At 51.0% G+C, this 15284-nt stretch overlaps 1 protein-coding gene across 3 annotated transcripts in view; it reads right to left on the bottom strand.

The window, feature by feature from the left end:
• The window catches only part of MGAT5B (alpha-1,6-mannosylglycoprotein 6-beta-N-acetylglucosaminyltransferase B), a 73029-nt gene that overhangs the window by 34526 nt on the left and 23219 nt on the right, over positions 1-15284 (bottom strand). For all 3 annotated transcript variants that reach the window (XM_080395337.1, XM_080395338.1, XM_080395339.1), the window contains exon 3: positions 10504-10648. In XM_080395337.1, coding sequence (XP_080251463.1) covers positions 10504-10648 — 145 coding nt within the window. The remainder of the gene's footprint in view (positions 1-10503; positions 10649-15284) is intronic.

Raw genomic sequence — 15284 nt, 5'->3', positions numbered from 1 at the left:
TGGTGCCCTGCCAGGCCTGACAAGCAGCAAGCTCTCCACCTGCAACGCCTCGCCTGCCGTTTCCACTGCAAACAACCACCATGTCTCGATGAGCGCGGTTATTGCAATAAATAATTTCCCCTTCTGCAGCATCTGGGTCATAAGTTTTTTCCTCCTGCTGCTGCTGAGATCATTGTAATACAAGGAAATGTCATAAGCAGTGAGCAAAACCAAAAGGGCTACCTTGAATACTCTTGGCACAAAAAATATGTGCTGATGTCAGGTCCTTCCCGGTGAAGTTTTATATTTGTTCTCCAGCAGATCAGTGAACCTGAAGGCTAGGATTTAAAATACCTCTGTCCTCAAGGCTAAAAAAATCCTAGTTTTATGAACCAATACTGCTTCGGTTGTTGATTTAAAGTCCATTCGCTAGCAGCAAGCAGCCCACATTTTTCCTTCTGGCATGGTTTATGACCATCAATATTCAGCCTGCGTACCTCCACAGGGAGCCACATATCTTAGGCTTTTAAGAAATAGTAATTAAATGCAGAGGACACCATTGCCCCCGAGTAACTTTCAACCTTTGCAGAGAATAAACCCCAGGTATCCTGCCAGCTACTGTAACCGCTGCAGCAGGGACGCTGCTCCCGAGGCCCTGGTAAAATATGGGCACAAAATTGACCTGCAATAAGCTCTGCTTGTCAGCATAACTCCGAGGAGATAAAACGTTCCTGGTCTGAGGGCTGCGCAGCCCAACCAGCCCTGAAAGCTTGCACCCCCCTATGTCTGCAATGCTTTTTCTGCCAGCAAGCAGCCATCAGATGATGCAGGTGATGTGCAGCAGCTCAGCAAACAGGGAACAGCTGGGATGGGCAGTTTAGGAGCAAACATCACAAGGACGCAGCGAATTTAGAGCCAGCAAGCCCAACCTCCTGCTCCAGCAACAGGAAAGGAATGTTGGCTTGGTAGAGATGCTCCTTGGGTTTTTCCATCACTCGTGGCAAGGAGCAAGGATGACCACAGCCACGGCAGCCCTACTCCCATGCTTCAGAGCACCTACATTAGCCCATGATCCAGCTCCTGCTTCCTCCCAGAAGCTATCCCAATTCTCACTCAGGTCCATACCCTCTCCCAAACGCCCAAGTAATTAGGTGAATGTCAAAAGTCAACAGCAGCCTCAGTCCCCATCTCCTCTCTGATGACCTCCAGAGCTCGGCTCAGCCAGGGCTGAGCAACCATGGAACATGTTCAAACAAAAATCAGGATTGTTATCCTAAATAAATGGTTTTCTTCTAAGCTCAGCCTTGCAGCCAGCCTAAGTCCTGCCGGAGCTCCAGCCACAGCAGCAGTTTCCACCGGGTGATGGACCTGGCCCAGCATCTATGCCAGCTTGCCCAGCTCTTGTAAGCTACAGCTGCTGCCCAGACACAAAGATTTCAACTCAGAGCCCTCTGGTTAACACGCATGTTCCACCATCACACTCGGGCAGCTCCAGCTCTCACAAACAAGACAGCCACGTTGTACGGGCTCTGCAAGGCTTTCCCTGAGGGTTACTACAAAGTGATGCAAAAAACCATCCACTGTGGTTCTTGGCATGTATTAAGAAGATAGAAAAAGGTAGAAAACGTCCCCCCAATATAAGAACCAGGCTCAGATCTCCCACCGCTTGCCTGCTCATCACATTCACATGTCAAATTACTTTCCTCCAAATCCCCGTGGCTTTGAGCGAGGGATTTCATGCTCAGGGTGAAGAGCTAGGCTCCCACATTGGGAGCACTGATGGGCCCTGGTGGCAGCACTAACACACGGCAGCACTGAGTCGGCTGCCTGGGTGTTTTTTTCTGCTGGGCAACAAGGCTATCACTTGAGCAGCAAATTTCATTTAATGTATTAAAGAGATGACAAGAAGGTTAAGCATAAGTTACATCACCTATCATTACAACGATTTGTCACCTGGGCAGAGGACAAGAAAATAAGACATTTAAAGCAAAACCTCAAACGCAAAAAGGTTTTCTGTAGCTCATCAGAATTTGATGCTTTATTCTTAGTAACTGGAAACACCAGGAAAGACAAGGTAAATGGCTTATTCTGCTCAGTGGCAGCTAAGCAGAAGGGGAATATCCCACTGCCTGTCTCCATCCGAACTGGGATGCCAGCACCACTTCCACCTGCCCAGCAGAAAGAACTCGCTTCCAGTGCTAACACTACCACTGCACAGGTAGCAGTGGTGGGCTTTTTTTTTTTTTCTTTCCTTGTTGCTTTTTACATTTTTCTATAGCAACAATATAAACGCCACAAAAATGCACTGGGGCTGTGCCAGCCATTGAAACTACGGTAAATTACTATGGGTTTTCTAGAACGAATTTTTCCCTGGGACCTTAAAATCGTTTACTACAGCAAATACAGTACTTTTACTTCTAACCATCAATATTGATTTCATCTTTATTATTTTCAGATTTATAATTCCCCATGTTGATTAAGATTCAGATCACACAGCGCCTTATAATGCACTGTATACAGTATTCATCTCGTCTCAAAAACTGCTATTAAGATGTATCTTTCCCCACTGGCAGATCATTTGCCATATAATATAGCCAGAGGTTGAGTTTTCCTTTACTTTTTTATGCATTAATTTGGTTCACTTCACTTTGTCTCTTGTCCCCAACCCCGCAGCAGCAGCTCAGGTTCAGCCTGTTTATCCCTTTACAAGGCACTGTATTTTTATTGCCTTTTATAAAAGTGGCATTACGAAAAGATGAATCTCTTTCTATTTGTGTGTTGTCTTCATAATACAAGCTCTAAACATATTTGCTTGCTCATCCGATATTTCTTGCTATTAACTGGTGAAAGCAGTGACTTTGGGAAGACCAATACAGATGGAGAAAAGCAGATGTTTTGAAGATAATACATCAATAAATGCACCATTCGCACAGAGCAGTTAACCAAAGGATTTCAGCTTGCTCATTACAATGTCTGTGCTACCATTTGCCTCTTTAAAGATACTATTATTTTAATTTTTTCCCCCCTCAAAGACCCAAGGCAGAGCAGAAAGCAGCTGGGAAGGGCGACAGGGGTTGGTGCTGGGCTCTTGCTGCTTCCCCCTGACATCCAGCCCCATGACAGCCTTGCTCTCCAGCGCAGGGAGCTGAAATCCCAGAGGCAGCACTGATGGATAACCCTTCCTGGCAATGGGAACAGGGCTTTTCCCATCCTCCTGGATCCTGTTGCAGCTTTTGAAGTGCTACCCATTAAGATAGCTGGGGTACCTCCTGGAGAAATAAGCACCTAGGGCATCTCCAATGGGTCACCCCAGGGGCTCAGGCTCCTCTCTCCCCATCCATCCATCCACCCATTGCCTTGGTGGGACGAGCTCAGAGCCACCCAACAGCCAAGGGGTCCCCAGGGATGTGGGGAAAAGCCCTCATCCAGGCGCTAGATAACTAAAAAAGGTAATTCAGTTATCCAAGAAGACAGAGCAATTAAGAGCTTTGCTCCTCTGGAGTAAGATAATCCAAGTAAACCTCATCGATGCTGGAGGTAAAATTTGGGGGGGGGGGGGAAGATCCAGGCCATCATGCACATCTCTGCACGCTCTCCGAGGTGGCTTGCATCCAAAAAACTGGGAGCCAGGGCTGCCCACAGACACAAAGGGATTACTGGGTGGCTGATGCTCTCCCTAAAATGTGGGTCATGGTCCCCTGACACCGATGGTCCTAACAGGGGGTGCAGAGGGAGAGGCAGCAGTGGCTGGGCAGGTGTCCACTCATGAGACTCAGCTGTGTGTTTTGTGTTTATTTGACTTGTAATCCTGACTTTAATCTTCATAACTCTGGTGCTGGAGCTATTACCCTAAGCTTGGATAAACAGCCTTGGCTTGGTTTGAGCTGGTGGTCCATGCAGGGGAGGGGCAGCACACGGGGTGCTGTGATAGCGAGTGCAGGGAGGGTCCCGTGCCCTGCTCCACCCAGGCAAGGCGCAGACAATCAGGGAGCAGAGAAAAAGCCCAAAGCCCTGGTTGCTATCAGCTTGGCAGAAATTTATAGCAACATTAGGGGGGCAAAAAAAGTGCTGGGGCTGAAGCACAGGACTCTGCTTTTCTACTGCCAGCACTGGCTCTGCCAGGTCATTCAGCTGCTCAGCGCCTTTCCTGACATCAAACAAGGACAGCGATGCTGTACCCAGCTTTGCAATCTCCCCAAGGGACATGTACACAAAGGCCCCTGCCTAATAAGTCAGTTTATTCTTCACAGGCAGCTCCAGCCAGTCAATAATATGGATATTGACAAAAAAAATGGATAAAAATTTCAAAATAAATAAAAATATTTTTAAAAATATCACAGAATAGAATATTATTTCTATCTGTATATGCAATCTTTTCCAGTACACCTCAGAGCTGAGACAAACAGCTCAGTCTCCTCTCCATCAACACCTGAATAAAGACCAGAGCTCGCTCTGGCTGCATTTGTGCTCACTGGGAATTCACCTGGGGCAAATATCCCAGAGAAAGCATCTGGGGACTAGAACATTCCTTGGAAACTCACATGAAGCAAATACCAGGCGATGCACGGGCAGAGCCCTGCCTGAACTCCTCCAAATCAAGTTGCATAATAAATCACGCCATAAATACCGGAGTATTTAACTCACTGAAGTTACTTCCATGTATCTTAATTTCAGTTTACTGTGGGTGACGTTTCTCACACAAATGCATTTAGAGGACCAGACCCTGAGACCTGACCAAAGCCCACAGCTGCACATCCCTGGGAAGGATGCTGCCACTTTAGCAAGCTAGCAATAAATTTCAGGAAAAAAATGATGAAAAAACCAACTTTCCAAAGCCACTATCTCACTGACACAGGGAAAACTTGCCAGCAAAGTATAACCAAGATCATTAGTTAAAATATTTTATGAACGTTACAAAGGGCTCTGAGATCCTTCCCAAGCAGAACACAGGGGCAAAGCCACAATCCCAAACCTTCGCTTCCTTCCCGTCTCCCAGAGCAGAACTGAGCCGAGCCATACACCTGGGCAGCAGCGCGTTTTATTTATGTGAACAGAATTCACAGACAGGGGGGTCACAGGATCATCGCTTTGATGTATGTCGATCATTACTTGATTGGGGCATAAATCAGATCTATTTGTCTACATGCTTGAGTAGCCTGATACAGGCTGCGAGAAACTGCCTTTGGTGAGCCGTGAAGACGTTGCCAGTCTCGGCTAGGAGGGACCTTCTCAAAAGTGGGACTAAAAATACCCAGTTTTGATCATGGATCCCTGGGGCAGGGGATCCCCTGGGTGAGATGCTCTCCAGAGCCTGTGCTTTCCTACAGCCCTCAGCCTCTCGTTTGCTTTGCCAGCTGAAAGGGTTACTCTCGCAGCCTGTGTTTCCACCCTCAGCACTACAGCCTCCCTCGATGCCCCCCTCCATCGTGTCGATGCCCCCCCGGCTGGGAAGCCCCCAAGCCTGCCCCTGCGGGGGGGGGGGGGGGGCACTGCTTGCTCCCAGCTACTCCGAAATCAGGGACATCTGATGGAAGGTTAATAGAATCTTTTTCCTTGCAAGGTAAATCAGACACACAGCCCAGGCCACGCTCCTCCCCATCCCATATCACCACCACCCCAGCACTGCCCCAAAGCCCTGGGCTCTGCTCGCCCCGGGCCACCAGGTGCCGAGGGCTTTCCCTGTACGAGCTGCCCAAGACAATACAACCAACCACAGCACAAAGCCACCAGCAGCAGTACTTTGCTTCCGTGTGTTAACGCACCAAGAAGCCTCACTTGCAAAGCCCCGTGATAAAGCAGCACCCAGCATATTGATGCTTTGGGATGGAAAAGCACAAAAAAACCAGAAAGCAAAGCCTGTCGCAGAATTAGGTTCAGCTAGCTGAGCTGGAGTTGGTACAAGCCTGGGAGCAGGAGGGGAGGGTGACGTGGGCACCTATACTCCCACCATGCTGGCAGTGCCCATCACCCCCCTGCTGCAAGTCTCTCCCAATGAGCCCAGAGCCCCTCAGGCAAGGTGGGGGCACATAGATGGACCCTGCTCCCCTTGCCACCCTGCTAGTGGTATGTAGCCACCTTTCCACTCTGCCTTAGAGAGAAAACCAATTTATCTCCATTGCCCAGGCATGAATTGTCCTGTGCATCTCCTCCCCTGACTCTGCTGGGCACCCCACACTGGGGGGTCCTCAGTGACCCCCTGCACTGTGCCCACCATGGCCAAGTTAAGACTGAAAGCATCCAGGACTGGCTGGAGACATCCTCAGCAGCCGGCAAGAAACAACTCATCGCCTATGTCAGGATGAAATGGGATACAGAAGCTGTGAGGAAGGAGAGTGCTGGGGAGGAAGACTCCCGCAGTGCTGGCTGCTGGGCTCTCCCTGCCCAGCTGCACCCCAATGCTGCTCCCGCAGCCGAGCTCTGCTTGGCAAAACAACCACCCACCAAAGCCAGGCTGGACCACAGGACAGGTCTTACCTTCCCCACAGGCTGCGTTGGGGGGCTCTGCCCACACCAGACAGCTTTCACACCATATACCCCCAGCCTCACCTTGCGGATGCCCTGGCTGAGCCCTGCAGCGCGCCAGGGAGGCGATGCAAGAGGGGTCTGAGACCGCTCCAGGCTCACCTGGATAGCAGGGGACCGGGGCATCTGGCAGCACTTGCACTAAAGCCAGCTTATCAACAGCAATGATTCAGGAATTAACAGACCCAGGCTGGCAGGATGCAGGAACATCACCCACTTAGTGTCATATTGTGAGACTTTTAATTACTGGGGGAATATGGAGTCATGTAATGATTACAAGAACAAATACTCAAAGTGTGTGGATATTAACTGAGCCTTGGCAGCAATTAAGCTTGAAGATTAATCAGTCGTTAGCAAATAACAGCCTTTGCAGGCTAACCGCTATGTGGGGAAGAGGGATGACCAGGGATGCCAGCACTGCAGACCCCAGCCTTCCCCTCTGCCGTGTCCCCACAGGCACAGGGTGGGCAGGGGCAGCCTGGCTGCTGGAAGAGGGCTTCTCCGAGCCCAAACACTGTTGGGTTATGGTGCCAGCTTGGGTCAGCCACATTGGATCCCTCCCTCCCTCCCTCCCAAGCACTTTCCAGCAGGGGACTGACACTCCCACTGCAAACGAGTATTTCCCTTGCCCAGTAAATAGCTCTCCAGGAGGTTTCCATAAGTACTTCTAATTTCCTTGCCCTCTGATGATTTACGAGGGTTGCATTCAACTAACAGCAGTATTGAATTTTCTGCAGCTGACTGGCAGGCTGCTTGCCCTCATTAGGGAACCCATCCTTTACCTTCCCTGCAGGGGCAGGGTGCGGGCAGCATGCGGGCAGTGGGGAGCCCGGGGAGGGCTGGAGAAGGGATGCAGCAATGCCTGGAGCCACATCAGGCTGGTGCACAGATGCAGCCTGTATCCCCTTACCAAGCCCTGGGCAGCTCTTCTAAGGAGAACGTTGGACATTTGGGTTTTCCGAGAGTTTTATCTCAAGCATTGCAAGAGGCTGGTGGGCTATGCATAGAGGCACCTGTAGAGTATTCAATCAGATAGCACCTACACCACAAGGAGCATCCTGGAGCAACTTTTGGCCATGTAAAGCTGCCTGCTCTGGCAGCTGGGAGGCTATCCAAGGCAGGTTGTAACACCTTGCATATTTAAATTTCTCCTTCCACATTCCAAGGAGAAAAGCCACCCCTGCCCTCCGCTGCAGTGGTGCTGGAGAGGAACAGCACTCACTGGCTATTCCATAAAGCCCACTGAAGCCTTCACCCTCCTTCCTCTTCACTGGGGCTCTGCAAAACCAAGCCCTCCCAATTTCATCAGAATTCCAGTATCAAGCAGGGGAGCACTTTGTAAAAACAAGAATTAATCCACTTTTATGCAAGAGGAATTGCAAAGCCCACGCTCGCAGCTTTGCTGAGCAGGGAAGGAGACGAAGGCGGCTGCCATGCTAACCAGAGACGATTTAAAGAATAAAATCCCTTTGAAATTAGTACCCTTTAATTGTATTATCTTTTGCTGACAGCTTCAAGTCGGTCACTGGTGATCAAAGAGACAGAGACAGGGATGGTGGAAACAAGGCCTTGGTGAAGTCCCACAGCCCTAATAATGAACAGCAGCAGCGTGTCTCTGCAGCCACGGGGCTGATCGGGGTTCAGGAGACACTGCTTGGACCCAGTGCAGTTGGTGGTGACCATTCCCTCTCAGCACACGAGGTCCCCAGGGGCTGCAGCTGGTTACCCCCAAAGGGTTGGGGACCTCCGGACCCCGACTCTGTGGGGTCTCAGCCCAGGTTCTGCAGCACCTGCTATTTGATCCCCGCCAGGATGCTCCATGCAGCTCTGGAGAGCATCCATCAGAGCAGCGGCATCAGCCCCGCACCAGGCTCTGCTTGGAGCAGGGAAGCAGAGGGGGTGTATTGGCTCTGCACCCTTCCAGCTGCCTTGTGCACCCCGCAAAGGAGAGCAGGGACTGAGACAAGCCAAGAAAGGGCACTACAGACACAGGAGCAAGTGTGGCAGGAGAAACAGAGCCACTCAAACCCGCCGAGACCCAGCACAGCTGTAACACTTACAACAAGTCTCCTCTGACCAGAGACCTCAGCCAAACCTGAGGGGTGCAGGGAAGGAAAGCACTCAGGAAACACTTCACGAGCACTTGCAAAGGCTGCTAGTGCTTCATTACAGACAGCACAGCAAAAATCCATCCACAAGAAATCTCCCTGCAACAGTTGCTTCATCTGGAGATGCTCTGCGCCATGACCAAAGCCTGACCTTCAGCAGCTAGGTGAGAACAAGGAGATGACACAGATTGGTTTTGATGCAGGATCAAGTGAAGGGACTTCAATGTACTTAAGGGGTAATTTATAAGAAGCAAAAGGTGATAAAGTAGTTGTCCCTCATTTTCTACCCCTGAAAATGAAGACACCTGTAATCTTAACTGCTCAAGCCCATCTCAGCACACGCACAGAACCCAAAGCTGTTTTGATGTGCTGGGTCCATAAGCTCCCATCCTCTCCAGTCTCTCCAAGCGGTGGCCCCGGAGTCACCAGCCACACAGCAGATCTGAAACACAAGATCCCCATTTACAGCAATTGTTGCCAGCTCACAGAAATGCTTTTAAGTTTCTCTCTTGGCTGCTGGTGTACAGAAATTGCCATCAGCTGAAATTACTGGTTCTTTTAAGAGGAGATTGGCCAAGAAAATCATTGAATGTGAGTGAGTGCCTTCCAGTTGCTGGTGGCAATAGTCCTGTCCATTCCTCTTCAGGTTTACTGTTGTCCTGGATGCTTGGGTACCAGCCAGCCTCGTAACAACAAAATCCCCAGCACCTGCCATCACCGAGGTAAATTAAATTTTTCAGTGGTTGAAATTATGCTACTTAAAAGGCAAGACCATGTGCTCCAAGGCTGCCTGTGCAGTTTTAATTCATGTGTGCACAGCCTTTAATTACAGGCTCACTTACTCTATTTTCCATTATAGGTGCAAAAGAGACTCATAAGGAAAGCGGGAGAGAGAAATGGAAATGCTGATGGAAACAGGGAGGCACAGGAACCCTACCGGCTGTGGAGCGCAGCCACGGCAGGAGGCAGAGGTGGGAATGCCAGGTGGGAGCACTGGCTCCCAGTGGCACAGAACAGGGCAGCAGTGACCACTGCATGTCACACCCCTGCCACCACCACTCACTTGTCACCTGTGACTTCACCTGAGTAAAATCTATGCTGGTACCTTTTCCACATTGCAAAGTCTGCCCCAAGCGCTGCCCCTCGGTTTCTTCATCTCTGCCCCTCCACATTCAAGTCACTTTAGTTACCATTTTTGGAGGCCTTAGCATGACAGCCAAATTAGTATTAATAAATGTTTAAAGGCTCTCAAAGCAAAGGGAGATGTCCCTTTAGCAAACCAGGGTGTCACAATGGGAAGGTCTGATGGCATCTCTCAAGCTGCCAGCCGGGACAGATGCCATGTGCACATCACGAGGAGCCAGGATGCCAGCTCTGTGCAGCCACCGTTTAAGTTTGCTCCTATTTCATTTTAAGCCTTGCTCAACTCCAAGGCTGAACGTATCAGCCCTGGATTTCAAACCACAATCACTTCCACAGCTACCTGAGGAATGCGGGTACAAAGAAACCAGCCTGAGCTCACTCTGGGATGTAATGGCGGAGGAAGCAGAGCCCACGCACCAGGTACTGCTCCAGCCATCGGCGAGTGCCCCCTCCAGCTCCACCACGTGAAGAGACGCCCTCCCACACTGCAACGCTAGCAGCTGGGACAGGTGCTACAGGAGACCCCCAAAATCACAGTAATTTCAGAAATCCCCAAAGAAAAAAAAAAAAAAGTCAAACGATTGCAAAAGATCTGCCCAAGCCCCGTGCCCCATGGGCTCCACCATCCCCACGTGGTGGCTCAGCCCGACACCGCAGAGCACACCGGGGGCTTGGTGCTCCTGCACGCCCCCCCCCCCAGCCTGGTGCTGCCCCACGGGGTCTGCATGGGGCAGCAGCACAGCTGACCGACCTGTCCAGAGGGAATCGTGCTTCATCCCCTTTGTGGAAGTCAGTGCTATTCTCCAGCCTGGCCAGGATGTCCATCCTCTTCATCAGCATCTCCAGCATGTCGCTCATTCGCCGCAGCACCCCTCGGGACTCCAGCGCGCCCATCACTGCAGGCACACAAACATAGCAGCATAGGTTAACACCTGCCTGTGCCCAAATCCAGCTGGGCTGCTGCAGCTCCCAGTAACCCCCAGTTATACCAGCCCTGGATCCAGCTTCCTCACCTGCCTCTCTGGGCATAATCTCCTGACTTGTCCACCCGATCCAGCCTGTCCTCGGTGCTCACGGGAAACCAACTTTGTTCTCAAACACTAACCAAACAGCCTTTCATTTTGCACTTCTGTTTTTCACCCTCCTAGACCCAACCTAGCCCAGCAGCCTGCCCTTGCCAGCAGCCTGCAGGGGATGCCGAAGGAAAAGCATGGGAAATGGAGCAAATAGGCAGCCCTCCCCCAACACATCCTCCCAGCAGCACCAGATTTTCCTGTTGCAGAGATTTTCTTTTCTACCCAAATCTGCTACAGGGTGGGTGCCACAGCACTGGAAATAGCTCCGTCTCAAGCGCTACATCTCAGCAAATCCCCTCCAGCGGGGAAGGCCCCTGATTCCCAGCCCCGTTTAACACCTTTTCCTATGGGTTTGCATGGCACTGACCCACTGCTGTGTTGAAAGTGCCGGGGGATACACGAGCTCCTGGCTCACAGTTTGATCTGCTGTCTAGTGACAGGCAGCCCTGAGCCTGAAGCCAGGGAACAGAAAATAAAGCTCCTGTTTCATCTCAGCACAGCTCATTTCACGTTAGTAATAACTTAATCAGTGCATAATCCCCTGAACTTCTCCCGTTTAGCTTATCTCCGCCGTTCCACTCACATGTTCTTTTTCAAGAGGCAGCACATATTTAATTTAGGGAGCAGCAGGAGCTGGGCGAGGGGCTACTGGACGCTCCAGGTGGCTATCAGGTCCTACAGACAGCTCCAAACAGCTGCAAAGCCAGAGGGTGGCTGTGCTGGTGCATCCCCTGGGTCCCCCACCCCAGCACAGCACGCCGCACCCAGCTCAGCCCCGGCGGTGGGATGGAGTGGGGCATCCCAACAGCATCGCGTGCCAGGGACAGCCCCAGCACAGGCTTCTCCTCAATACAGGAGCGGACTCAAGCCATTGCGCCTGTCAAACAGCACGAGCGCCAGCCTGAGTGTGAGGTCTGGATGGTTTTGGTATTCGGATGAGAGCAGTGCTTATGGCCATGGTGGGAACCGGCTCACCGCGATGGCTCCCGCTGCTGCAGAGGTGGAGCCCCAGCTCCATCCCTACTCCTCCAGTAAATCACCCACTAACTCCAGCTCCAGATGCTGCAGCACTGGAGCCCCAGCTGCCGGGGGTCAGTTCTCTGGCTCTGATGGAGGTGGGCTGCATCGGCACCACTGTGGAACTGTGGGCTTCGGCACTCGCACACCGCCCTGCCAGGCTCTCGCCACAGCGGGTACAGGGAAAGCACCGCACCCCTGCAACTGCCTGTCACTGTCAGACGAACACAAGGGGTCACAAGCCAACCCTTAACCCCTCCAAGAAGCTGACACCAGGCCAGCAAGCCCTCTTCAAAGGTTGGAGGTTCCACACTTCGCTGAGATTATCAACAACATGTTGTTTTTTCCTGACGCTATCTAATAAAACAGAAGGGAAACTAAGTGCAAAAGCAATTCCTCAAAAAAAAAAAAAAAGAAAAAAAAATTTAAAAAATACTGCTCATGAAAATTGAAACTGGGCTTTTCCCCAAACACTCCCTGCACAGAAGTTAGTGACTTCTTGCTTGAATCAGTGAGTGCCCAAGATCCTGGGCAGCCTCAGACCTCCCTGGATGCGTCTGGGAATTCAGGAGCCAGCTTGACCCATCCCACCAGGGAAGTCGCCTAATCCCCCAGGTAGGACACAAGTCACAGCCTGCCCCTTAAAGGGCAGCAGTGCTAACAAACTTGCTATTACAAGATGCTAGTTGGGGAAAAAGGGGAAACTTGGACCCTGGAGCTCAGTTTGTACAGGGGCCTCCCCAAACACAGCTGAGCAAACCAGGCAAAGACACGGCCAACAAAAACAAAAGCTCTGAGACGGTCTTAAGTCAGAAAACCTACGTTATTTCCCCATTGGACTGAGCCCACTCCGGTGACATCCCTACATCAGCTGGGCTGTGTTCACAGCTTGCAGCCCCTGGCAGCACCATCACTCCCTGCCTGTCACAGGCAACTTCGAGGACCAACTGGCCCCAGAACGGGGATTTTTGCACAGGATTTGCTCCTGCTTTGACATCCCGGCACTGCCAGCTGGTCAGAGTTTAGACCCTGAATGCAGTTTTTGAGCGAGATGGAGACTGAGCATCCTTCTTGCGTGCTTCTGTGCTGGCAGGTGTGTCTGGAGGTCAGGAAAAGGACCTGATACATTCCTGACAGCTGGCCAGAAGAGCTTAAACCACAACCACCACATTTCCATGGACAGGGTAGTACCCCTGGCCTAAGGATTTGGATCCCAGCTTGTTTTGGAGGGGTCAGGTCACAGTGGTTCACTGGAAGGATGCAAGGATCATGCCTGGGAAGATGATGGAGATGACTGAGAGCCGCTGCTGCCTTCTCCACTCAGGGCTGGGCTCTCGCCCCAATTTGTAGCCAGGCTGCGTTCATTTAATTACAAAGGCCTGTTTAGTGGTGTAGTTAATTTGAAATTTAAATATCTGCTTGCAAAGCACATGCAGAGAAACAGCTCTGGCCCCTAGTTAAAAAAATACCCAGACACGTGTACAGAGCTCCTCCCAGCAGAAGAGACCTGGAGGGTCCTGAGGGGTTTGGGATGGGTCCCAGCAGCCTCTCCAGCCCCTCCAAGGGAGCCCAATGCTGCCTTTGGGGGGGGGGGGGGGGGGGGGGGGCGGAAAGGGAAACTGAGGCACGGAGCTACACAGGGCTTGCTTTTCCAGCAGGCAGCAGCGAGCTGATGTCCTGATGTCTGTGCTGGGCACCCAGGGGTGCTCAGCACCACATCCCCACAGCCCAGAAAAGCTCCTCAGGGATCACACGTGCTCAAGCAGGAGCAGGAGATGGAGATTTGCTGCTGCCTGGGCTACATCCTCACCCAGGCAATCCAGCCAAGGATGCCTGCTCCAAGTCCTCACTGCAGGAGCACAGTTGACAACCGCTCTGCTCCCAAACCACTAGGGCAGGACAAGAGTATTCCCACTGGGGAATGAAACTGTTTCCCCCTGGATCCCAGAGATGCCAGCAGTGAGCAGAGCCGCAAGCCCCAGCCCCGCAGCCAAGCCCCTGGCACCAGCCCCCCCAGCTCTCCCGGTGGCTTCATTGAGAATTCCCCTCATGTCGCTGCCACCATCCAATTCCCCAGCTGGTTCTGAGCAATACCGGGATGCTTTTCAACAGCAAAGCCCTGAGTTTTGCTGTCAAGTGAGCGGAGATATTCCTTCTCCAATAAAGAAATAAAAAAAACATCCCAAATCCTAAGTAAAAACAGCAATTAAAAAAAATAAATAATCTCAGCCTTCACTGGGTTATCTTTTCAGACACCCTGCCAGAAAGCAGAGCTGTCATGGGGCACATCTCCCCCCAGCCCTCCCCTGGCTCTTGGAGATGAAGTCAAAGCCCTACCTCATCAACACCTCTCTTTTTCTGTTCTTGGTCTTTTGTTGTTGTTGTTGTTGTTGTTCCAGAAGCTTAAGGAGGATAACAAGAACGATTTGACATTTTTGGCAATGATTATTACATCTCTTGGAAAGTGTGTCTCATTAAAACCAAAAGAAAGGAGGAAAAGTGCTGAAGCGACTTTTAAAAATGCAAGAGCCAGGATTAATTTGTTAACCTGAAGTGGAGACCCAGACACCCGCCAAACGGCTGCTCGGCTGCCTGACAGCGCGTGCCAGCGATGGGGATCCGGAGGGTCGCAGAGAGCCCAGTGGCACCCCCAGCTGCTCCCCTTAAGCCAGTGATGAAGATCCCCAAGGGACTTGTGAACAGCACTGCAGGCAGACGGGATAAACCCAAACCTGACTCAATACCATGAAGACCCAGTAAAACAGCCCTGTGAGCCACTTTTTTTTTTTTTTTTTTTTTAAACCCAGCAAGCTGCTAATTACAAAGGAGAAATATTCTAATCACCCTTGATAATCCCCAATGATGGGAAAGAAAGCACAAGTAAAACCGGTCCCCAGATTAATTGGAGTTTGCTAAAGTATGACAGGTTTTTGACAGTTTTCCTGAGTGGCAGCCACTCTTTAAAAGCAATCACTGAACCTGACAGAGGTTTTCATAGCAGCGCTAGGAAATAATGATTGCAATCAATCATATCTTACTGGATTTCATGAGACATGCTGGTAAACACAGCAGAGGGAGGAGAATTATTTATGGTGCTTCAGAAGAGCATACAGCTAAGTAATTGGATGAAATCAGGGAAAAAAAAGAAAGCATCCCCTTAGGGTGATGTCTAGTGGAAGAAGAAATAGTTTCTCTGTGAAACCAGTGGAAGAGTCAACAGCCAATATGCTCAGATTTGGATGGGTTGAAACCCCAGGGAATTCACTAATGATACACTTGTCTTTAAAATTCCTTCTTGGAGTAAATACATCCCTGGGCAGGCATCCCACCCCCTGCCATTACCTGCCGCTGAAGCCTCCAGGAACGGGAGCCAGGGCAGGCATGTGGGTGAGTATTGCTGCATGTGCAGACCTGGAGGTAAGGGTGAAGTTCAATGCCA

This window comes from Falco punctatus (genome assembly GCF_963210335.1).
Source record: "Falco punctatus genome assembly, chromosome: 1".
Classification (NCBI taxonomy): domain Eukaryota; kingdom Metazoa; phylum Chordata; class Aves; order Falconiformes; family Falconidae; genus Falco; species Falco punctatus.
Note: the sequence above shows the minus strand (reverse complement) of the source record. Positions and strands in the feature narration are given on the sequence as shown.